This window comes from Penicillium angulare (assembly GCF_028827245.1).
Source record: "Penicillium angulare strain IBT 27051 chromosome Unknown utg000004l_segment0_segment0, whole genome shotgun sequence".
Classification (NCBI taxonomy): domain Eukaryota; kingdom Fungi; phylum Ascomycota; class Eurotiomycetes; order Eurotiales; family Aspergillaceae; genus Penicillium; species Penicillium angulare.
In genome coordinates, this window is record NW_026623163.1 from 5,797,074 (window position 1) to 5,821,416 (window position 24,343).

The 24,343-nt window shown below is 45.9% G+C and overlaps 11 protein-coding genes across 11 annotated transcripts; 5 read left to right on the plus strand and 6 right to left on the minus strand.

Moving 5' to 3' along the window:
* Positions 1-1,201: 1,201 nt before the first annotated feature.
* On the plus strand, positions 1,202-2,059 carry N7478_006069 (uncharacterized protein; the record flags this gene model as incomplete). Its single annotated transcript, XM_056922283.1, has 1 exon — positions 1,202-2,059. One exon carries the CDS (start codon positions 1,202-1,204, stop codon positions 2,057-2,059), a length of 858 nt encoding a protein of 285 aa, XP_056780320.1.
* Positions 2,060-2,376: 317 nt separating this feature from the next.
* On the minus strand, positions 2,377-4,030 carry N7478_006070 (major facilitator superfamily domain-containing protein; the record flags this gene model as incomplete). Its single annotated transcript, XM_056922284.1, has 4 exons — positions 2,377-2,610; positions 2,674-3,049; positions 3,108-3,844; positions 3,908-4,030. The coding sequence occupies 4 exons, from the start codon at positions 4,028-4,030 to the stop codon at positions 2,377-2,379; spliced, it is 1,470 nt and encodes a 489-aa protein (XP_056780321.1).
* Positions 4,031-5,500: 1,470 nt separating this feature from the next.
* On the plus strand, positions 5,501-6,264 carry N7478_006071 (uncharacterized protein; the record flags this gene model as incomplete). Its single annotated transcript, XM_056922285.1, has 2 exons — positions 5,501-5,780; positions 5,867-6,264. The coding sequence occupies 2 exons, from the start codon at positions 5,501-5,503 to the stop codon at positions 6,262-6,264; spliced, it is 678 nt and encodes a 225-aa protein (XP_056780322.1).
* Positions 6,265-6,488: 224 nt separating this feature from the next.
* Positions 6,489-8,097, minus strand: N7478_006072 (putative MFS transporter; the record flags this gene model as incomplete). Its single annotated transcript, XM_056922286.1, has 3 exons — positions 6,489-7,537; positions 7,602-7,809; positions 7,957-8,097. The coding sequence occupies 3 exons, from the start codon at positions 8,095-8,097 to the stop codon at positions 6,489-6,491; spliced, it is 1,398 nt and encodes a 465-aa protein (XP_056780323.1).
* A 764-nt stretch (positions 8,098-8,861) lies between these two features.
* N7478_006073 (putative glucokinase regulator family protein) lies at positions 8,862-11,037 on the plus strand (the record flags this gene model as incomplete). Its single annotated transcript, XM_056922287.1, has 4 exons — positions 8,862-9,094; positions 9,162-9,615; positions 9,669-10,042; positions 10,092-11,037. 4 exons carry the CDS (start codon positions 8,862-8,864, stop codon positions 11,035-11,037), a joined length of 2,007 nt encoding a protein of 668 aa, XP_056780324.1.
* Positions 11,038-11,208: 171 nt separating this feature from the next.
* Positions 11,209-12,629, minus strand: N7478_006074 (Winged helix-turn-helix transcription repressor DNA-binding; the record flags this gene model as incomplete). The annotated part of the gene is made up of 4 exons (XM_056922288.1): positions 11,209-11,992; positions 12,065-12,188; positions 12,265-12,400; positions 12,459-12,629. 4 exons carry the CDS (start codon positions 12,627-12,629, stop codon positions 11,209-11,211), a joined length of 1,215 nt encoding a protein of 404 aa, XP_056780325.1.
* Positions 12,630-15,684: 3,055 nt separating this feature from the next.
* Positions 15,685-19,039, plus strand: N7478_006075 (AMP-dependent synthetase/ligase; the record flags this gene model as incomplete). Its single annotated transcript, XM_056922289.1, has 4 exons — positions 15,685-15,942; positions 16,006-16,757; positions 16,816-17,827; positions 17,882-19,039. The coding sequence occupies 4 exons, from the start codon at positions 15,685-15,687 to the stop codon at positions 19,037-19,039; spliced, it is 3,180 nt and encodes a 1,059-aa protein (XP_056780326.1).
* A 350-nt stretch (positions 19,040-19,389) lies between these two features.
* Positions 19,390-19,578, minus strand: N7478_006076 (uncharacterized protein; the record flags this gene model as incomplete). Its single annotated transcript, XM_056922290.1, has 1 exon — positions 19,390-19,578. One exon carries the CDS (start codon positions 19,576-19,578, stop codon positions 19,390-19,392), a length of 189 nt encoding a protein of 62 aa, XP_056780327.1.
* Positions 19,579-20,043: 465 nt separating this feature from the next.
* N7478_006077 (uncharacterized protein) lies at positions 20,044-20,712 on the minus strand (the record flags this gene model as incomplete). Its single annotated transcript, XM_056922291.1, has 2 exons — positions 20,044-20,388; positions 20,491-20,712. The coding sequence occupies 2 exons, from the start codon at positions 20,710-20,712 to the stop codon at positions 20,044-20,046; spliced, it is 567 nt and encodes a 188-aa protein (XP_056780328.1).
* A 1,977-nt stretch (positions 20,713-22,689) lies between these two features.
* Positions 22,690-23,418, plus strand: N7478_006078 (phosphoribulokinase/uridine kinase family protein; the record flags this gene model as incomplete). Its single annotated transcript, XM_056922292.1, has 1 exon — positions 22,690-23,418. The coding sequence occupies one exon, from the start codon at positions 22,690-22,692 to the stop codon at positions 23,416-23,418; it is 729 nt and encodes a 242-aa protein (XP_056780329.1).
* Positions 23,419-23,729: 311 nt separating this feature from the next.
* On the minus strand, positions 23,730-24,129 carry N7478_006079 (GFA family protein; the record flags this gene model as incomplete). Its single annotated transcript, XM_056922293.1, has 2 exons — positions 23,730-23,966; positions 24,022-24,129. 2 exons carry the CDS (start codon positions 24,127-24,129, stop codon positions 23,730-23,732), a joined length of 345 nt encoding a protein of 114 aa, XP_056780330.1.
* Between the last annotated feature and the right edge of the window lie 214 nt (positions 24,130-24,343).

Genomic DNA, 24,343 nt, shown 5'->3' on the forward strand with positions numbered 1-24,343 from the left:
CTAATCTAGTCATCGGCGGATAATATCTCTGTCACTATACTGCACGCAAGGCCTTTCGCCCGAGTAGCCTATATGATGCCCCTCGAATCTTGGATCTCACCATATTTTCCTCATTCGTGTTCCGTGGGTTTATTCAAGGTGCTAGCATAACTTGATTGGTATCTGTGGCGTGCATATCCAACTGCACCATGCGTACTGGGATTGTCGCAATTCGGCATCGTGTCTGAGTTAGAAATGCCGATATCAAGATGGCGAAATTCAACCAATAATATTTTATCAATTGATACGGATGAATATGTATGTGAACCACGGTTCAAAGCGGAGAATATTGGCGATGAAGATGCTTGATGGTTGAGCCAGGAAAATGAATCGGCCAGATCACCAAGTCCGGCGATCTCAACGGGTATCAACCATGATCGCCAATCGGCACCAACTTCTCAAGTCCCTGATCCAGCGAACTCAATCACGATTTTCTCCAATCGTTCTTCTCCTTTCCCCAATTTTGCTATCTCATTTACCGTTTATGTCCGGGGTTTCTTCCTGATGCGTCGGCCGGATCTCCATCTCAAAAACGGTCTCTGATATCGCTTTTCCCCCCCACAACCTCATTGGCCATTGGTTTGCGTGCTTTCTTGCATTTCGTCCACGAGTCCTTCCTCTTGGAGTATGTTTCTCTGGTTCTGGTGTTCAATGTTGGTTGTGGAGAACGATGATCGACAGTTCATGCACGTTTCTCCAAACCTATTCCAAGGTAAACTCTTCCAGACCAGGCATACGATCTGCATCTGACCTGGTCCCTGTTTCTTCCCCATGGGCGTCCCTAGATACGAGGCCTCTGCCGATGTTGAAACGTGACGATCTTGTGGGGCTGGAACATTGAATTCCCTCGGCTCAAGCGTCTGGAACTCGACCATTCAACTAGATAAGCAATGATGCTGTGGCAATCACATCATGTCTGGATCCCAAACCAACGAGCCTAGTTCGACAGCTCGTCGATCATGAGTGTAAATCATCATCTTTGGCAAAGGCCTCTCTCCAAACTCATACCCTGTCAGAAAGGTATAAGAACCCCCTCCAGTCCATCCATCTTTTTCTCATCAATAACGATCAACTCTCTTCTGAATACATTCTCTTGAATATCTTTCGACTTCCTTCTTTACTTGCAAATTCTATCTTTACATCTCCAATTTTACTTTCCACAATGAAGTTCATCGCTGCTTCTCTCGCTATCGCCCTGTCGGGAACTGCCATGGCTGCTCCCCTCAAGTCCAATGGGACTTATGCCTTTCCCACACCTTCAGGCCTTCCCAGTCCTTCGCGCACTCCCAGCGGTGCTCCTAGTGGTACTCCAGGTGTTGCGTCGAGCAGTGCTCCGTTCCCTGGCTCTTTCGCTCCCTCTGGAACCAGACAGCCTCTGCCATCTGGAACCCCATTGGGTTCTATCCCGAACTCTCTGCTCCCTGACAATGTGAAGCGCAGTGGATCTCTGACCATTCCCACCGATCTGTCTTCTCTCGGTTCTGATGTCGAGTCTGCTCTCGGTGCTCTTGCCTCCGCCGGTGCCCAGAAGCGTGATGGCTCTCTCGCCATTCCTACCGAACTGTCTTCTCTTGGTTCTGATGTCGAGTCCGCTCTTGGCGCTCTGGCTTCTGCCGGTGCACAGAAGCGTGACGGATCTATTGCTATTCCTACCGATCTGTCTTCCCTCGGCTCCGATCTCGAGTCTGCTCTTGGCGCTCTTTCATCCGCTGGTGCTCAGAAGCGCGATGGTTCTCTTGCCATCCCTACTGATCTGTCTTCATTGGGATCCGATGTTGAGGCCGCCCTTGGCGCCCTTTCCTCTGCAGGCGCTCAGAAGCGTGGCTTTACACCTAAGGCCATTCCCACCCCCTCTGTGACTCCATCTGCTGTTCCCTCTAGCGTCCCTTTCAGCATTCCTAGCGGCACTCCCCTCGCTGGATCGAGCGTGCCTCTCGCCTCTGGATCCCTGACTCCCTCCTCCACTCAGGCTCAGGCTTCCTCTACTGGCCTGTCGTTCCTCGGATTCCCCTTGGCCTAAATTTCCTGGATAAGATCAGGAAGTCTGTTCAAGGCCTCGCTGTTCAATGGAGTGGTGATATGAGTTGATCTGTTCACTGCGATTTGAGAGCAATGGGTCACTTTCGGGCTCCGTCCTCTCGTTTATTTGCTTATATGTTTTTATTATGATTGTCCTTCACTGAGTGATAGAGTGTATTGTTGGTACACGACTGGCGCTAGAAATTTATGATTTATTTATACTTTGAAATCTTCATTCAGATTGGAAAATTAAAAGTAGTGCTCATTATAAAATGAGTCGTCTTATGAAAGACAAATAATTTCAATCAAGCTCCCGCTTTAAGCATCCTGAAATCGCTTCATCGGACCATAGCGTGAAGTGAAACTTCGCAATGAAGAGCCCCAAAAGTATAGAGGGATAGCAAAAAGAATACTTACAACCTGTATGGCTGTCATTTCTCCAAAAACTGGGGCTGGTCCTTGTCGTTCAATCCAATCTGCTGCATATAGTGATAAAAGCATGCCTATCGTATTACGAATCACAAATATAATCACCAATGCCTCACCCGTTACCTGTTATGGGAGTTAGCTTTCCGGCGGCATTTAGAGAAAAGTCATGTATCCTTAAAGGCTTACCGGCTTATAAGAGTCCAATGAGTATGTCACTGCAACATTCGAGATAGCTGCGACGCCAAATGCCTGCATGGCGTATCCAACCGCAGGTCCAATCCAATGGGTCTTGTGCGCGACACACAATCCAAAAATTAAGATACCGGCGGGTCCAACAGTTCCAGGAATTATAATAGCCGGTAGACGATACTCTGGCATACGAACTCCCCCGTGCTTGATTGTACTGCGATTAGAGATAATATCGATCAATCGACCACCTAGGTAGAAAGCGAGAAGGCATCCAATAAATCCAGACAGAGATAGAAGTCCGAGGTCACCAAGCTCCCAGTTGTACGGAGGCTGTAGGAAAGTGCGAGAAGAAGTCAACTGAACCACAATATTCCTATACTTGAGTTAGCGTCGGTCTGGCTTTCTAATGGCTGAACCAGGGGGTCACAAACCATCCGACCGAAATACCAATGGTCAATGAACACCATATAAGTGGTGGATAGGCAGCATTGGCCAATATATCCAATAGTGCTTGCAAAAAGGAAGCATCGCGGTTGAATCCAAGTGTCAAAGACATCCACTGCCATTGTGATCGCTTGGCCCCGTCGTTAGAACGCTTGATGTAAGATGTTTCGCGAATGGTGAAAATAGCCACCACCCAAAGTATCCCGACAGCAATCGCAAGGAAATAACACATCCAACGCCAATTCTGCTCTTGCACAAGATAGGCATTGATCAAAGGACCAACAAATAGACCCGCTGTCATCGCAAGATGGAAGAACATCATGTAGTGGCCTCGATCCTTGGCCGCGACCATATCAGCTACAACAGCAGGGACAGTGGCATCTGCTGCGGCGGCTGCGAATCCCGATAAAATGCGAGAAGCAAGCAGCTCTCTGTAGCTAGTACACTGACTAGACCAGACGTTCATCATGCAGAGCAGCACCATCGCTATCAAGTAGACAGGGCGTTTTCCGATCACTCGCATAAGTGGAACCCAGAATATATTCCCAACACCGAATAGAAAAACATTGAAACACACCAGCTGTCCCGCCTGAGTTTGTGTGACATGAAACTCCTTAATTATAGCTTGTGTGGCGACGGTGAAATTACTCGAATTCACATTGGCTAAGAACGTAAAGAAGCAAATAGTTAGGTAGGTGATAAGTCTTGGTGTTTGAGGCCAGTTCTAGGCGATATGTTAGCACCGACCGACTCTACAATCTTGAACAACGGATATTCCACTTCATACCTGTGGATTGTTCACGTCTTCTACCGGAGCTGACGATTTCATGTCCACGGAGTACCCGCGCTCATCGGCGGGCATATTCTCCATATGGCTCGAGTCAGGGGCCTGAGCCTTTCTATCTGTCATGTCGAATCAAGTTGCGTCTGGTCAGTTCACTGTGTTGGATATTGAGGGGGATGAAGATTGGAAGAGAACCTCAGAGACCAAGCGGAGACGGTGTTGAAGAGGGCCACGGCACTTCTTCGGCGGCAGATTTACCCCAGCAAGCACTTCCCCACAATTTCGCAATTAATACGGGGTACGTATGATAGGGATTCTTGTAAGAACCAGCCTTATTGGACCCTCAGGGGTGAAGGGAAGGATTGGATTGTTCGGCATATCCGAGAAAGCTCGGAAGTGGAGACAGGCGATCTCCACCCGCCGAGATTTCTTGTGGGATGAATGAAAGGTGCACATACGGTTTACTGCTGCTTAGATACAGAAAATGAGGGCTTAAGTTGAGGGAATTTGCATAACACAAGTTTTGATATAGGATCTCAGTTACTTTAGTGGTTTAAATAGCTACATCTAGAATATGTACATGGACCCATAGAATACTATATTGGCGAGATTCCAAGGTTAATATTACTACTAGTGTCTGAACAGATTCGGATTTTCCGATTTTATTCTTTGCCCACACCCGATTAACCTGTGTATCTTTCTTGACTTACAGTTACGATTTCGTATGTAAATTCGAGTAGAATAATTGGGGAATCTATGCTTGAATACCCAGGCAGTTTTTAACTTGAACTGGAACTGCCGATATGCCTATGCGATTAATAATTCAAAAGTATTTGAATGCTATGCGTTGAACCATGAACTAGGTTAATTTGGGATATCCGAGGTGCATAAATAAATGCATTATAACCTTTTACGGTTCAAAACTAGTATAGATGTATGCGTGCTACTTCTGTAACTTTATCTACTACGTACATACTACATATAGTAGTACTGATTCCAGGGATCAGCTATTCTAAGGTTGTTCAAGTTCGAACCCCCAACTTGAACTTGAAGGCTTTGTACCTTCAGCGCTATAAATGTGTGCTATGCACCTCGAAATACTGTATCGGAGATATAATTCCGACTTCAAGTTTGGGACGGTTCATTTGGGATGCTCGGCACCTGGGCATCAGAATCTTGGAACGATTTCACTATCATGATGTCTTACAGCTGGGTAAACATAAAAATGTACATAGTAGCTAGGTGAGATTTGCGCCAACAGAGGCATTCGAAACCCCTAGCCTAAACACTGGCAAGCATGAGATATTGATCAAGAACAAGATAAGACCCTTGGAATAGCAAAATCAAATCAAAGAGAAAATCGGATAATCCAAAATCATATACAGCAACTTTATATTCGCGATCAGCTCGGTCGGAAATGAAGAGCCGGAGATAGACTCGGTGAACGATAAGCGGGCGGTCGCGCTTTCTCCAACTCGAGAGCTTCGATCTCCGTTTGGTCTCCGCTCCCGCTGCCATTAGAGCTTTCTCCTCCCTATCTCCTCATTTTACACCTATTCTTCGTGTGTTCCAACCCAACACCTCAGTCTTGTCACAATGGGTCTTTTCAAGGGGCTTTTAAAGGCTACTGCCGCCGGCAGCGTTGTCTCGGTCGGTGTCTTCTTCGGTGCCACGCGCAATGACGTCTTCCGAGGCATGGACGCCTCTGATCCGATTTTCCAACACGCCCTCTTCAAAAAGTTCAATCCCGAAAATAACCCTACTCTGCATGACATGTGCGTGCGACGCGTTCCTCTTGACAAGATCAAGCCCGAGCTGCTGGAGAAGAACAGCAAACTGACTGAGGCTTTCTGTGCTGGTGTCTGGGGTGGCCTGGGTAAGTTCAATTGACCCGCCGTTGCATTTGAATTTCTTTCTTTTTCCCGTTGAGGTTGCTTATAGTATTGTTTTCCGACAATATAGGCTACATGGCCCAACGCGCTTGGTTCGCCAATAAGTACCAGGGCCCCGAAACCGCTACCCACCTGTGGTCCCGCCAGGAACTCCTCGAAAGCAAATACGAGGTCGGCACTCTGATTACCGATCACTTCGAAGTCGTCGAGAAGACCGATGATCATATCACAGTCCGTTGCGGCGATACCCCTCGCCATCCCGATGTTCGTCCTTCCGACGGTCTCTTTGAGATTGGCGCGGTGATCAAGCAGGAGGAAGGCGTGGCTGAATTCACCTTGAAGAGTTGCTTCTATCAGGGTCTGGGCAAATCTGAGGCTGCTCCCATGGGTCCCGTTATGGTCTGGCTGCACCAACAATACACTAAACTGTGGATGGAGACCGGCATTCTGAAGAACTGTGTGCAATAAGGGTTTGCGGGTTATAACAACTTGTGCTTCGCATGTAATAACCAGTGTAAATAACTAATGGTCTACGACTAAGCGACAGGGATCTCTTAATGAAAAGAAGCAAAAAGGGCCTGCTTCGCCCGGTTCCACCACGAATCCCCAATACATGATAACCTTTAACAATTCTCAACAGATGAGACCTCACTTGACACTAGGAAATCAGTGTCCCCCTTCAATCATTCCTCTTACTCCTGAATCTTATCAGAGGAGTCCAGGGCTGGGTCCAACTCTGGATCACTGGTCAAAGTGACAGCTAGGATAGTAGGGATTCCAACAACGAGGGATCCCATACAAAGCCCCCAGTCCATTGCAAATTGAGTCATAGCTGGCTTTCCTAGAGCATTGACACGCCATGACATGGCACCACCAGTACTCTGAAATGTCTTATATGCACCGACAAGTATTGCAGTCGCAGCAGGGGAATTGGATTGAGCACCCATCAGCCAGTAGCAGAAAGACTGCCAGAACGCGTCATATGCTCCATAAAATATGTAGAGAAACATCGGGCCGACGGAAGTATGGCTCTCCGTATAATCGATATCCTGTTTGAGACCCTGCCTCATGCGATGGTCAGACCATTTCTGAAATGCATATCCACCACCCCAAATCGCCATTCCGGTCACAAACAAGAAAAGCCAAGCCACACGAGCACGCATTTGCCTGTTTAGGCCGGGCATGTCCAGAATGAGCCCCATAATCAGGCCGCCTAGCATTTGTGCAATCCAGTACAGAGCGCCATTGAGGGAACGCGTCCGAATGTCGAAAGTCATGCCGTTCACCACATTTTGCTGGTAGGAGTAGAAGACATTGGCTGAGAAAAACAGAGGCAGCATGCATAGCACACGCCAGTTTGTGATAGTACGCACAGCGAAGCTCATTGTTTGTTTCCAGGTCTTTTTCTCTTCGGGGGTTGCTTGCAGTTGGGCAACTCGAACTGAGGCTGGAGGACAGATGAAGACGCCGAGGAGCCAACCAACTGCCATGACAATTAAGAGAGCAATATACGTCGCATTGGAAACTGTTCCGCTTGTAGAATGGTAGTTCAGTCCAAAACTGGCCAAAGATCCCAGACCGCCGCCGAGATTGAAGATGATCCAAAATACTGCAATAGCGCGGCCCTTTTGTGATTCAGGCACATAAGTTGTCATGATGGCACCCTGCGCTACCCATAGGAAGGATGCGCCAACACCGAGTATAGCGCCGGATGCAATGACGAATGCCCCATTGTTGGTTGCTGTTTAATCAAGAGCAAACAATATTAATGCACATATCACCAACTGGGAAAGGGGCAAACCTACAGTTGAAGCACAATAGACTGCCCGAGTATAATGGGTATGTCCATCCACCAAGAAGGAGACAAACCCGGGGGCCGACTCGATTGAAAATCGGTCCAACAACAAACAACGCAGTTCCTGCGGTCGCTGCCAACAGAGCAACCGTCGCGTTGGCAGCAACAGTTTGATCTACTTGGCCGGAGCCTCCCAGTCCAGTGAGGGCATTGTACATCTAGAATTAAAGTCAGCTGATGGTACGACTGGGCTGTTAGCACAGGGGTAGTGCGCCCGCTTCGCATGCGGGAGGTCCTGGGTTCAATTCCCAGATAGTCCATCTTTTTGCTCCTCAAATATTATTTTTGGTCATCGGGGAACTTACTCCGGGACAGCAGAAGCAGATAAAACTGATCAACAAGATCTGAAACCAGCTATGCGTATATATCTGATCCATGATTGATCTTTTAGGCTCCTGGTCAACAGCGCTATCTCCTGCGATCATTCCGTCCTCCATGGTCGCCATTGTGTTTCAAATGCAGATAAACCTATCTTAGATCCCTCAATGCGACTAAGTGAGAGTGAAAAATATTTTAAGAACTAGAGTCAATGGTGGAGAAATGCCTGAACAGACCCTTATGATAGACGAGCCCGCTTATTGTGACACTAGCGATATCCGCAGCTATAGATATGGCAAGTGGGGGCACGTAACAACTTGAAAGCCATAGATACCGTGACACCCCGATGAGTTCCCGATTGGCCATGGGCGATACGATCAAACGGAATAGCAAATCGCATCTCGACGGGAGGACGAACGTTCTTCACTCTCCACATCAAGTAATTTCTGGGGAAACTTACCCCCACACCTTGTCGCGTGTTTGGGGGACCAACCGCAGTTAAACCCACCCGAATACCACCACACTGGGGCCTCATTGCGACTCTGTCTAGTAACGTGGACTTGGCCCGATAAGGTTCAGCTCCCTACTCCTCCACATCGGAATAGATCCGAGCGCTGGCGAGCGGCATCAAGCGACAAAAATGGACGACTCTCGGACTTTGTGAATCGGCAAACTTGAAGGTAAAAGCTGGCTAGTGTCGGCCTTGAGACTTGGCGACTTTCTAACGGCTGTCCCCGCAGGTCTTCGCAATTTCTTTCGTTTGAGACAACTTTATCACCCAGTGATACTACTATTGCTGATAAAGGAGACTGGTGAACCTTGATGCTCCCCAGGTTCGAGTTCACTTTGAGTTACAAGCCGATCAGGTTCAATCCTGAAGAACTTCGCCAGTATGGATCTCGACAACCTAGCAAAACTACAAACTGAAGGGGTTAACCCCCGGACGACAAACATTGATCGCGTGTCAACGTTGGAAATGTGCACTGTGATCAATGGTGACGACCACTTTGTGGCGGAGAGTATTGTACCGTGTCTGCCCGTAATCGCGGATGCGATCGATGCGATGACAACGCGTGTTCGTCAAGGCGGCCGGATCGTTTATGTAGGCGCTGGAACCAGTGGGAGGTCAGTCAACCCGGAATGGATATTACTGCCACAAAAAAGAAATATGGCTAACAGCAAGTATTCATAGACTCGGTGTTCTCGATGCTTCAGAAATTCCACCTACATTTGCCGCTCCTCGATCTCAGTTTATTGGTTTGATAGCGGGTGGAGACGCCGCCATTCGACAAGCTCAAGAGGGCGCCGAGGATAGTGACAAAGCTGGAGAAGAAGATCTAGCTGGTCTCAACCTTGACCCGAAGCTTGATAGTGTTATTGGAATTGCTAGCTCCGGCCGTACCCCATATGTCCTTGGCTGTCTAGCATTTGCGAAAAAGCTGAAATGTCTCACCATTGGTGTTGTATGCACTTCGCCATCGGCTATGGGTCTCTCCGGAAATGTCGACTACTTGGTTGCTCCTCTTCCTGGCGCAGAGGTTGTGACTGGAAGCACCAGGCTCAAAGCTGGAACAGCAACCAAAATGGTTCTCAATATGCTGAGTACAGGAACAATGATCCGAACCGGCAAGACTTATGGGAATATGGTAAGGGAAGCTTTCCTCTTAGTACATAGATTGCGATTAACATATTATGGTAGATGGTCGATCTTAAAGCATCAAATCTCAAACTTGAACAACGATCTCGAAATATTTTGCGTCGCGCCAGTCCAAAATGTCGTTCCTTATTAGAGTTTCAGCTCGACGCACTCTTGGAGAAATGTAACCGCAGCGTCAAGCTTGCAATTCTTGTTGCGGAGACCAGTGAATCGGTTGAGAAATGTCAAGAACTTTTGGCCTTGGCGGGCGGAGTTCTTAGTGAGGCCTTGCTCACGAGTTTCCCTCATATCTCACGGATTTCAAAAGACCAACGTCGATTTGTACTCTGCATTGATGGTGGAGGCAGCAAGTGTGCGGCTGTGATAGTCGACGAATCGGATGCTCTAGGCTATGGATCTGCTGGGCCGTGCAATCTGTATGTGATCTGCATTTCTTGATGAGCCCAAAAGCTAACCTTTAAACAGCACGGATAATGCTAGCAACGTTGATTTAATAATTTCCACTATCATCGAAGCTACTACAGATGCCCTAAAAGATCATATACCCGACGTGAACAATCTGACGGGGTTCCACCGCAAGGAACTTCTTCAATCATGTTTTCGAAGAGTATGGATTGGCTTAGCTGGTATGGATCGAAGTGGTCTGTATGACGTGATAGGGCCGAAGCTTACAGAGTTATTCGGACTTGACGACGCGTCTGACGCGTTGAAGATAACAAATGATGTAAGCTTGCTCACTGCAGCGGTTTCAGAAGAGCAAAGCAAGCCATCAATACTTGTTATGATTGCAGGGACAGGGAGCGTTGCAATGCGTTATAATTGGACTGAAAATGATGGATATACGCCGGTCGCTCGAGCTGGTGGTTGGGGTCATCTGCTTGGAGATGAAGGTGGCGGGTACTCAATCGGCCTAGAAGCTGCGAAGTACACTCTCTTTGCATTAGAGGAAAGGGCTTTGGGTCTTAAATTGACCCCACTTGGAGCAATTGAACAAGCCGTAATCGATAAACTGGGTTGCCATGACGAGGGTGGTGGGCAGCTCGACTTATTGAGCGAAATTCTGTCGCAAAATCCCACGCAATCCTTCAAAACTCGCATTGCGGCCCTGGCGGAGATGGTTCTCAATCTTAGGGAAAGCAGCACAGCAAGAAATATTATTGACAGACAGATCTCATATATTGTGAAAAAGACTCTATGTCGCGTTGCTGATCTCAGATCAAGTGGTTATGTTGCACCCGAGAAAACAGAGCTGATACTAGCCGGAGGGCTGATGAAGAACACCATATACCAGCAGATCTTGAGAATGCAGCTGGCTCAAAAAGGATTGCAGTTTCGAGCGATACATGTGGTGGATAATGCGGCTGTAGTGGCAGCCAGATATCTGGTATCGAATGGGCAGACTAAGGTTTGAGTAGACGTGCACTTGAACCCTGGAAATCGACATTAATTATCCTCAATACCCTCTTCCGTACATGTTGGATATGATATGGGCGTGATAAAAACATGGATTTCATTGTTGTATTATACTTAGACTTGGATTTTCTTCAATTTTTCCCTTCCTTTCCCCCAAAGATATTTCACTCTATAATGTTTTGGTGACTGTCTCACCAGATATTGGAACAACCTCAATTACAGATTCCATGCCGGGGCTCTGGCTCCAGATCCCTGTGATTTTCATTCCAGCTTTTTGCAATAAATCTCGCCATTGACTTTCCGATCGTTCAATTCCTGCCCCAATACTCATCATCTGTATATCCAAAGATGCTTGCATGAGAGGAGCCTCGGTATCCGGCAAAACAAAGTCAACGATCAAGATCTTAGAATACTCAGGTATCATCGCAGAAGCCGTGTTGTGCAAGATCTGATGACATACTTCATCGGGCCAGTCATGGAAAACTGAGCGGAAGTAGTATACCCGTGCGCCTTTCACTGGCTGGGGTTCCAAAAAGTTGTAAGGCATCACCTCGATCCCTGGATCGCAGCTGGAAACTTTGCTGACGACAACTGGTAGATCTTGCAAGACAAGTCTACCAGGGAGATGGCTATATCCTTGGCGGAATTGGCTTAGGTCATGACCTTGGTTGCCTCCAACATCAACAAGGAAGACTGTGTCATTGTAGGGCACATCGTGTCCCAAAAGTCGTTCCACCGGGTATATGTCGAACCACAAGGGTTTTCCTTGTCTTCGACTGGCCATGTACAAGTTGAACAGCATTTGCTGGTCCGTGTGACTGGCTAACCACTCAAATTGGCTTTGGCCAACGGCCCATTGCATTGGTGACTGCTCATATTCTCGAGGACTGGTATAACCGTTGGCCTGGAAGTATTCAGGGAGCTTGCTAAGCGTTGGCATGGTCAGGTTATATCTATTAAAACAAATGTTAGTGACATCGTACTTTAGATTGTGGAGGAATGAGAGCTCGTATCTATGAACTTACATGCACGGGATTCCATCTCTACCAATTGACTGTGTCAGGGCTACAGTTTTGTCATTGGATTTGAAGACACCTGGCTTTAAAGTCATACAAAGACCTAAAGAGGTCATGACACGCATTAAGCGCACTATTTAGCCATGTCAGTAATTCGTGATCTCAAATGTTGCGAACGAAGAAACAATGACAGCAATGAGAAGCCATACCGATCAAGTCTTCCTCTGCCCCGGTATAATTTGCCAATCGTGCGGCAGATATTCCGGACTCCTGATATTGCTTTTGCATCAGCAAAGGAAATATTCCCAGGTCGACGACAGTTTTGAGAGCGGCATTTTGAGGGGGCTAGTGTACACGTGAGCTTGATTTTCTGGAATAAAACCGAATCGTATCAAAATGTTACCTGATATATTAAACGGAGAACAGTCTCCGTCGGTGTCTCTACTGCCAGTCGGAGCTGTTCAATCATGCGCAGAAGCTCAAAGTGGTTCTGAGGAGAAGGCTTCACAGATTCTTGAATAGATAGCTGGCTCAGATGGTGGACCATCGAGTGTAAGGGCGTGATAACTGTCATTTTGGTGTTGAAGAAAGGGAAGAGAGAAAAATGACTTCAGGATATAGGTAGGACAAAACCGGGTTTCCAACTCTGGTTTGAATTATCTTGCTACAACCCAAGAACAATTTATACTTCAAACTCCCACCTGGACGGCAGGGAACAATTGTTACATTTTGAGATACAGCTCACTCGATGGTGCCGCCTTCAGCCACGTACCCATCCCTATCCAGTCATTCCCACCCGACCGGTAACTGTGGGAAGCAGAATATCTGAAAACAGAAACAGCATTGGGCCGCATCAGCTCAAGCAAGGATATCATGTATGCAATCGAAAGATTTTGAGCCGAGCAAGTGGGGTTCCCATGGATCGACATTTAAATTTGGACTCGGTGTATTCGATGGGCTGTCCCGCAGCTCTGACGCCCTCTTCAGGCGTATTAGCGCACTATACTACTTCCTAATAGACATAAAAGCGACAGGAGCAATTGCTACTAATTATTGTTTGCTCAAAGTCCGTCTAACAAAATTAAAAGAAATTTGAACTAGTGTAGGCATTTATCAAATTCACATCTTCTAAAGAATGTGATTGATTCCCTGCTTGACCCATCAGGGATTTATTTGTATGACAATATCATAATCAGAGTTTGGGATTCCAGCTACGCCACTATATCCACACCTTTTAGATGACGATGTTTTGACACATGCAAGAGTATGGATGCACGTACATGGATATAGGACAGCTCAGCTGCTTCTGCTTACTTCTAGTAATACCCGAATTTGTAGATTTTAGCCGATCATTCGGGACTTAATTTAACCTTTGAGATGGCGAGTACACTTAACGGGTACTACTTGAATACCGCGGGAGTACATATATGTCTACTCAAATGTACTTCAACTTGGTTCTTAGATTACGGATATAATGTCCATGAATGTGACGCTGGTCGAGAGGTCGCATCAAAAGCCCCGGTACAAAATCCAGGGAAAGTATATAAACCACTGCGAGCGGTTAAAATACATAAATAACCTTTCAGCTTTTTTGGGTTTGATTCCAATGTTGAAATATTGAACTATTTAGCATTCTTGGCTGTTCAAGTGACCTCAATTTTCCATGGCATATTAGGGTCGATTAATGGGGATAGAAATCTGATCAGGGACGCGCAAATCTCAATCAATAACACCTGTCTATTGACATTCACCCATCCCATGGTATTTCAAGAGCCTGATATTGCTAATAAGCATTTTCCTCCGGGGGGTATAGTTTCAAGCGATCGAATCTTTGCGTAGCGGGTTCCATCGTTTACATGCCAGACCCGAAAGCATTCCGGGTATAGTCTCCAGCCTCAGGTACACTAATCCTCACAAATACTAAGTGATATATCAGATTGCGCATTGTAACCCCTGATACAGATTAACGGGGCTATTTTTTTCAATATACGCACCGGGTCGATCCTGTGGCGTTCCGCGAACCAAGGAATGTGGCTCTAATGGCCCAACTCGCTATAATAGACGAGTGTGACTGGCATGCTGGAATCCGATCGGACGGTTGACATTCCTGTTGGTAACTAGTGGGGTGATCTCATCGAGCAGCCACCAAACGATCAAAGTAAAGCCCGTTTCCAGCAACCGTTGGACTCATCTCAGATCTAGGATCTGTTGATCCACATTCCGGTACCTTCGCAGGCTTGATCCCGCGGTCCGCTCTCCCCGTTCCGAGGGGAGCTTATGTGGATACGGGATGCCGCAGATCCATATTCCAAACCGATGAACGATTCAGCGGGTCAAGATCCGGATTCCCGGGATTCTTGACGATTAAGTGGGTTCGGATGGGATTGTAGGGATATTATGTGTTGTTTCGGATCCTATGGCACACAATCAGCATTGCTAGCTAGCACTTAATCTCACATCAGAACTATTGTTTTTTTTTAATCAAAAACCGAATAGAGCATTACTTTCACTTACGCTAGCTGTGATATACGCGTCTCAGGTATAATCGTCTCACTTCTTTCTGGCATTGGATTTATCTAGTAGAATGCCTATACTTGCTTTTTCAAGACATCTTGTTCGTAAAACTTAAGGTTCAACAAACGAAAAGAAATAATTGAACAGGGAATGTTTGTTCAAGATTCGATTTAGCGGTCGCATTAGAAGATGACTTGTTGGTTTGGCAAGGAGGCTGTCCGCATTCATCGGAAGCTGTTATATCATCTCCACCGGTACTAAGAACGGGAATTGAGTTAATGGCTTCAAAATAACGATGAGCTGTTAAATTAAGTTCGATCTAATACATAATTATAGCTCCATATATTAATAAAAGGGATAATTATTAAGAACACCTCAAGACGGGGCCGTCCCAACGGGATTCCAGTTGTAACCCGAGGATCAGTCGGGTAGCTCTGCAGTGTAACCATCACTACCGGTTGCGATAAAAACTCACTAGTGCAAGAGATGGGAAGATTTCACCACTAGGGCCTGTGATATACCGCAGGGCAAACGGCCTACTATATGCATAATAAGCCGATAGGAATCTCCCAGATATCCGTGTTTGCCAAGATAATTAAATCCCGATTGGTCTATTGGACCAAGTGTGATGGTTCTTGCAGCTGAAATAGAATAAAAGGAATTTCGAACTTGGCGCTCGGTTTCTATACCGAGGTTCCTCTGTTGTTTTTTCCGTCTCACTATCCAGGTACTAGCATGTCTCTCCCGTTGGTTATTGACCTATTACAAGGTACATCCTTTTCACACAAGCGGTCTGTCACCACCAACTTTTGCAGTCATTCACAGCGCATACACCCCTGCATTATCCAATTAGATCTCCTCTGGGAGAATTGACCAATATTCGCAGGATCATCATACCCTGGAGCCCCGGGTACCCCGAATGCGGTTCGGAAGGCGCGATACTAGTGGGGCTTGGTCTCTTGTATTTTCAGATCACACGCTCAATTTCTTTAATAACGCACCTCAATCCTCTTCTTTTTCTCTCTAAAATTTCTTCAATTCCAAATTTATTTTGTTTTGTCGCTCTTGAATTTTGTTTCTACATACATCGGGGAGTATATGTCCTGTTAGCAACCATGGGAATCCAACGCGGCACTCAGGCAGAGTCTCCATCCTCATCATGCGCTGTTGATCCTTTGGTTCAAAAGTTTGGTCAACTTAACATTCTGGATGACTTGATTCGCCTTCGAGCGGCAGATGCTATTCAATACCCAATTCTTGCTTATCCAAGCTCCGGAGACAATGCATCGTTCTATGAATCTTATACGGGCCAAGACCTCGACGAATTAATAGACCAAACTGCTGTGACGCTCATAGATCATGGATTCAAGCCGGTTTGTGCCTTGATATTTCAGCTCAAAAATTGACTTGTATTGCTGACATTTCTTTCAATCCAGCCTAGTACCAACGATGAGTCGATTGTGGCACTGCTCACACATTCTAATATGAACATGGTCGTTACCCTTTTTGCTCTCAGTCGACTAGGATATACGGTCATGATGTTGTCGCCACGATTACCAGGGAATGCATGTGCATCCTTGCTTGATATTGTCGGATGTGAAACCATAATTTATGGTGAAGCTGCGACAATTCGTGCAACGATGGGTGAAATTTTGCAACAGAAATTGGTGGCATGTCGCCCAATGCCTGCGATTCCCAAAGGGAAAAAAGAGATATCGCTTTTATTTCTCAATCGGCGCCAAAATTCACTGATCCAAAGGACTAAAACCGCTTTGATTCTACATTCGTCTGGATCTACGGGGATTCCGAAGCCCTTGTATCTCACACATCACGCACTAATGACACATCCGTTGAGGGGACCAGGATTCACATCATTTAACCCACTTCCTTGGTATCATCTCCATGGTCTCTCAACCGCCCTACAGGCGATGTGGATGAGGAAAACTGCATTTATGTGGAATGCTGATTTGCCCCTGACGGCTGAATTGGTGATTTCAGCTCTTGAGGCGGCTCAGCCCGAATCTGTCGCAGCAGTGCCATACATGCTTCAATTATTGACGGACAGTCCTCGTGCAATGACAGCCCTACGAAAATGCAAATTAGTTACGTATGGAGGAGCTCCTTGTCCGGATGAGCTGGGGAATCGCCTGGTGGAAGAGGGCATCGCTTTTGGTGGCTCTTTTGGCTTGTGAGTATTTTTTCAAATTTGAATCTCAATGCCCATTTTCTAATTATCTTGTTGCTAGAACTGAAGCCGGGTTAGTTGCTGAGTCCATTTCGCGACCTCAAGGCGACCGATACTGGAATTATCTGAAGTTCTTTGACAACATTCGCCCTTATGTCTGGATGAAGCCCATTGGCGATTCACTCTACGAGTGTGTTTATCTATCAGGGCATCCAGCATTAACAGCATCAAATTCAGATCAACCATCAGGTTCATTCCATTCCAAGGATGTATTCACTCCGCATCCAACTATTCCAAACAGGTGGAAGTACGTTACCCGAATCGACGATCGAATTACTCTCACGAATGGGGAGAAGGTCCTTCCACTACCAATTGAAGGTCACATCAAACAGCACCCTCTCATCGATGAAGCAGTTGTATTTGGAGTGGGTAAATCAGCTCCAGGTCTACTGATTTTCCAATCCTCAAAGGCAGGGGAGATCTGTTGTACTGAAGAGGAGTATCTTGATGAGATTTGGACGACCATAGAGTATGCCAACTCGCGTGCTGAATACTTCTCACAAATCGCTCGGGATATGATTGCCATATTACCCCACGATTCAATAATTCCACGGACAGACAAAGGGTCAATGATCAGAGCTCAGGTATATTCTCATTATGCGAATTTGATCGATGATATCTATTCCACGGAAGATAGCACGAATGGACAATGTCAAATGGATATCCATGATACAAAGTCTCTGTTGATGCAACTATGTCGGAGCAATCTCGGCATTTCTCTCTCCTCTCCAGAGGCAAGCTTCTTTTCAGAGGGTATGGACAGTCTGAAGGCGATTCACCTACGGCGGCTAGTCCTTCGTCACTTCTACCTACGCAAAAGTGAATTCCCTCAAAATGTGATCTATGAAACGGGAAGTATTGAAAGACTGGCCCAGTATATTTCCTCTTTGCAGAATGGAGGCAATTTCTACATGGTTGAGGGTCATATTGACCTCATGTCAGAATTCATACAAAAATATTCCCGTTTTCAAAAACACATCCCACACAGCAATTTTCCGACGACCAAGTCTATTGTACGTGAAATCTATCCGAAAGATTCCTATGCTTAGTTCTAACCATGTTTCAAGATTCTTACCGGGGCTACTGGCTCAATAGGTGCTCACACACTGTACGGGCTCCTCAATGACGATTCAGTATCAACAGTTTTCTGTTTCACCCGCCGCATATCCCCATTTGAAGCGATCCTCGGCAGTCTGATTGAAAAGCAGCTATACATCACGTCAGAACAAGCATCTAAAATAGTCGCTCTGACTACTTCAATTGAGCAGCCGGATTTCGACTTGGACCAAGAACTTATTAGTCGCATGCGGCATTCTGTAACCCAGATCCTCCACGTAGCATGGCCAGTGGATTTCAATTTACCGCTGGCTCAATTTGAGCCACATGTCCAAGGTCTATACAACCTTATTCAATTCTCGCTCTCTGTCTACCAACCTCAACCAGCACTTGTTATGTTTTGCTCCTCTGTCTCCACTGCACTTGGCGCTGCGTCTTCTGAAATCGCAGAGAGCCCCATGGACCTAGATTCTGCTTATATGGGATACGGACAGTCCAAGCTGACAGGGGAACATATTGTCAGCGCTGCAAGTCAATCCGGAGCCAGATCTTACTCCCTCCGGATTGGGCAGGTTTCGGGCCATTCCAAGAAAGGCCTGTGGAACGATACCGAAGCCCTTCCTTCGATCATCCGGTCGGCATTGACTTTGAAGGTCTTGCCTAATCTGGAAGAAAGCTGCTCGTGGTTACCAGTTGACAAACTCGCTGCGGTTGTCCTTGACTTGATGAGAGCTTGTTCATCTCCAGCTAATGAAACCGAAGTGGAAAACTCTCATGGCTTAACAGAAAAGCATGCTGATGGTTCTATTTACAACGTGTGTAACTCTCGTCAATTTTCTTGGTCGGCTCTTTTAGAGTGCTTGAGCCGGAACGGGTTTCATTTTGAAACCGTGTCATTTGAGAAATGGCTGGGTTTTCTCCGAGATAGTGAGGTTCGAGGTGAGGAGCATATCAACCCGGCCGTCAAGTTGATTGGTCATTACGAGGCCATGTGTGGCACGGACGATTCACACTCTTCAAAGACAGCCACAATGAGTTCAAAGTCCTTTATCACGGATAAGGCAGAGCGTGACAGTCTTACTCTACGGAACGGCCGCTTGAGAATCATTGAAGATGGTATTTTGGATTGCTATGTGCGTGATTGGATTTCACGGTGGATGAAAGCGTAAAGTATTCTTTTGATGCCCTGCATGCCCTTCGCGACGTTTATGTAAATTCTTTTGTTTATTGCCTGTCTTTTCTTTTTGCCTGGGCCCAATACTAGGATTAATAGAGCGGAATTTTATTTTTATTGGATGTAACGGATACCAGTACATAGTTGATAGAAATCAATTTTGACAGCCAAACATTGACACTAGAATACATTACGTTATCCTCTGCTAGAGGCTCAAGATTTCGATTCGACCCCAAGCCCATGATCACTGCTGTTGATAATTTGCGATTCGCTCAGATCATCTATCTCATCGTCTGCTAAATATCATGAAAGAATGAATAAAGATCTTCCAATATCATTATTCACCTAGCTTTTGATACCAGTCAGGTATAAAGCGCTGACCATTGAATCATCTAAATCAGCTTCATCTAACAGAAAGCAAGGGCTATCCGGCCGCCAAGTTTCGCATGATTCATCAAAGGCTTTCCCACCGATGGAGGAAGCAGTCTTGAAATCGGATTCCCCTTCATTTTCTCCGATGAACGGCTTAGGCATTATGGATAAGGTCTGGAGGTTCTGAGAATATAAAAGCACGGATAAATGGATACAAGAGATACTTATGAAATATTGAATGAATAAAGATATTAGGTGATTTATGTCTGAAGGAGATGATGCTAAAATGATATTCATTCGGAAGCATGACCCGCATGGTACGATATTTCTGCAACTCTACTAGTATTCCTCCCGTCATCGTCTGGTGGGTTCATGTGTGGACCACGGAGATCTTCTGCACCCGAGACTCGGAGTTGACCCACCTACAGTGATAGTGAAAGTAAATGGATATCTTGACTATTACGCTTCTCGATTCCCTTATAGAAAATATGAAAAGTTTCAGGAAAGAAACGCGTATTTGAGACTTGCATCTAGTGTCCATTCGAGCCAGCTATGATTCATCACGCTATCATTGGAGACAAAACTGATCTACAATGCATTCCACCCTGCGTAATTTTAAGACCCCTTTTATTCTGCTGGGGCATTCGGTGTGAATTCAGAATCGGGCCATTTCCGAAAAAGATCCTGCAAATAATCCAGTGGAGCCGTGATCAACCCAACGGCGGTTTGATATGGCGGTCGATCGGGCGCACTAGGGTGAGCGCGTGTGGGGACAAAATCCTTTGTCCGGTCAAAGGACACCGCAAGGTTGTTGCTTTCCTCTTCTGAAATAGCACTTTCCAGGTTTATTAGATCCACTCGCTCCTCGTGAATGACATGGGCGGCCAAATCATCCATGAGAATGGCCATGGTGGGGACGAAGCGTGGATCACGGGCTTTGAGGTTTTGAAAGACTGCAAGTTTCTCTTTGATCTGTTGCATTATTTTAGCTTTTTATTTCTTTTTTTCAGGGCTATATATTCTGTGCCCCCTTTGCCCCTCTGCAATAATCTTGCGAGTTTCCTTTCTTCTTACCATTTGGTGTTGTTGGCGATCTTCGGCTGCATCCTCATTAAGGTGCTGCTTTAGCGCCGGGTAGAGCACTATTTCCTCGCCTACTACATGACGAGCTAACTCCCATGTCAACATGTTTTGCCATCGAGATTGTTCATCTTCGTCCTCAGCCTGGACAATTTGGTCATAGTATGACTTGAGGTCTTTGTGATCGGCACAAATCGTGTCACTAAGGCGGGGCATGTTGAAAAATCAATATTGAAGGTATCAAAATGAATGAATTTGAAGATAAAGCAAGGCGAAAATGTCGTGCAAACAGAAGATCGCCATTCCCAAATTCTACTCACGCGGCAATGAACTTGAATCAAATGACAATTATGTGACGTCTAATCCTACTAGTTCCGTATAATCTCCGGGGAGTGGGTTAGAGGTCCGGACACCATCCTATAGAAGCTTTAAGAGCCAAATCATCCGGTGGGGCAGATGACCACGCCTACTTTTTGAGTGGAATAGAAAATGCCGCGACAGGAACACTAGGAACACTTCACCCTTGAACGTGGGGGGTCTGAGAGTCCCGGCTAAGGGTATCTTTGTTCAACTTTCTTCATCCCCTCTTTTCTTCTCTTATCAACGCTCTGCGTTTTTCTTCTTGTAATTGACTATCAAATGGAATGGAAACACGATCCTTAAACCAACAGCAAACCCAAAGGCAAATACAATGATGACTGTTCCAAGGTTCGTACAAGGCTTAACGTGTCAATCTCTACAATTCCCCCGGAATTTCGCCCCGCACCATACTTACTTCTCAATTTTTTTTTCAGAACACAAACACATCCAACACAAGATGTGAGAACGTCAAAGGAAGCCCTTCATTCCCAACTCAGCAGCCAAAGTGCACAACCAATGTCGAGCACTGTCTGTGCTCGACTCTCTCAGTGGATGTGGGCAGGATTGTGGGGCACCTGTGAGCCTAATCCCGGGCCTTCCTCCCGCCAACCATATCAAAGCGAGCCGACCGATTGTAAAGCATGTCGAGAGTTGCATGTTCGTTGCGACCATGCCAAACCTCAGTGTGAACACTGTTACCAACAACAAACGCTTTGCTTCTATATCGATCCTGTTCAGAAAATGAAGCGTAAAACCCGGTCCCCAGCGACCATAGACACGTCCGATGTGCCTTTGATTCGCGTACCAACCCCACGAAGGAAATAAGAATATTCAAAGGTCGCTTTCCCACGCTGGCGTGGGCGTTGATTCTCTGGGGAAAAGGAAAGAAAACTAGGCATTTTTAAACATAATTTATTTTCAACGCGGCCTCGCGTGAATGAAATTGGGTGCCAAGTAGCATTCTGCGGCAAAACGCAAAATTGTGATTAGGGCGTTGCGTACTATATTCCTTCTCCTCTCCTACATAAAATACACATTCACCCATCAACGGATCCTATTAGTATCTAATACATTTCGTGTATTGGCCATTTGAAGTTGCTTTCTTCGGAAGCCCACTGGCGAAGGATCCTTGTACACCAAAAGCCACGATCTCCCGTTGGAGACTTTACCCGCGACATACATAGCGTCCGGTTAGCTTACTAGTATCCTTTGGATGATCTATCTCTACAATAAGCCCGAGCATACCAAGCTTTGTGATCTTGAGATTATATGGACATATCGGTTTATACAAACATAAATTTATTTCTTCGACAAAAAATCCCCGAGACCTGCAAAATCGGAGAAGAATCGTGTTCCCCAGACATGACGGGCAGATGATGACGATATCCACTATTCGGCGCAATGGACCAACAACGGCATGAAAAGTTATTGTAACTCCTCCCCACACCGCTATCTCCCCGCTATCAGCAGTTCACATAACAACTTTAATGCAGTTAAGGGAAGCCGAATCGGACCAGTCTCAACCGGTGTTCGTTTTGAGTCGGAGCACTGTGACCCGTCCCGGACACTGTGCTCCGTGCCTCCACAATCTAAATATCTAGGAAGTCCGTCCTCCAAACACTCTTCGGGGGCATACAAAGCATTCAATTTCAATTCCACATGAATAGATTGTCACCATGATTCGTTGATCAAGGTGTGCCATAAGGCTACTATATGTGACGGGACTCTAAGCAAAGATTCCTTTAAATTGTTATCTATTTCGAATTATTTTATTCAAATGTAAGTAATGCACCATTGCTCTTCCATTATTCTGTTGCTAATTCGTCTTGATAGATGGATTCCGAGTACCAACGACTGGCAGAGACCATCCGGGAACAGGCTACAAGACACAAAGGAGTGCGGTATTTAGTTGCAATAGCTGGAATTCCTGGATCTGGCAAGACAACAACGGCCGAGGCAATTGTTCAACACCTCAATTCAGACTCACAATGCCGCGCTGCTCTTCTTTCAATGGACGGGTTCCATCTTCCAAGGGCAGCTCTTGACCAAATGCCCAACTCTACAGAAGCATATACCCGTCGCGGTGCTCCGTGGACATTTGATGTGAAGCGATTTGTCGATTTCATTCACCAACTCCGGATCTGGGCCGACAAAATGCCATTAGCTCCGCTTTCAACAGGATCGTGGCCTTCAAAGGATGTGATTCGGGCACCCACCTTCGATCATGAAACCAAGGACCCAGTAGAAGGCGGAGTATCGATTACTCCAGACACGTCAATTATTATTATCGAAGGAAATTACCTTTTACTTGATGAGCCTGGGTGGCGAGATTTGGCGTCGCTTGTCGACTACCGGGTGTTCATGGATACAGATTTGCAAGAGGCACGCGAGAGAATTGCGAAACGTCATGTGAAGGCTGGCATCGAAACTACTCTTGAGGATGGATATCGACGTGTGGACAGTAATGACTACCTCAATGGCGTCTCAATTCAAAAAAGCCTTTTGATGCCGGATATGGTCGTCAAGAGCGTTTCAGTGACCAATGGAAATAGATCTCAATAAGCATGATTACAATTATAAAATTTCAATCACTATGATTATCTTCATAGTTTACCATCTGTCATCAAACCCATGAAGTTTAATATACAGTTATCATTCTTTGACTGCTTGCTTATGGAATACATCTGCCCTGATTAGCATCGGTTTAGTGGCAGGCTATGTTAGCAAGGACAGAACCTACTTGGAATTTCCGGCATCCAACTCACTCGGCTTTTACAGAAGAACTCGCCTTTTGGTGGGAGTGCCTCTATATCGTCCAAAGATCCAGCACATATGTATCGGAAATGGTCTTTGGCTGCCTCCTAGCCTTATAGTCAGTAGATAGACTCCACAAACATCAATGGGCTGTAAGTGAAATGGGTTTCACGAACTCCATATTCCAGAATGTAGCTACCACAGTTATCGCAGAATTCGCGATAAATCATGACTCCCGATCCGTTGTCTGCGGCATGTACTTTTGGCTTGCCGGTTGTGAGACGGAATGCATCCTTTGGTACTTTCACAGTCAAACCGTAGTTAGTTCCAAAAGCTTTCTGCATCATTTGCCAGTGCTAATCAGTAACTGTCTCGAAGTTAATATGGTGGCTCAATATATAGAGTACTTACTCTACAATTACGGCAGTGGCATAAGGATGTCCGTGCTTCATCGGGTGAGGCTAGGTGCAACTCATATTCAATGTTTCGACAAAAGCATGATCCTGAATAGATAGGCATTTCAACCAGTTGTTTCTTCTGGGTGTAGTTGTATGATAAATTGCGTATTACTAGAAGTCTTGTGTTGGGTTCCAGATCATGATGCGACACAATTGTATATGGTGACGTCACTTCGCTTAATCTTGAATTGATTTGAAACTTTCAAAATTCAACTTGTTTAGTTGTATATTAATAAATCTAGAAGCAAGGAGTATTAATGGACAGATTTGAGTAC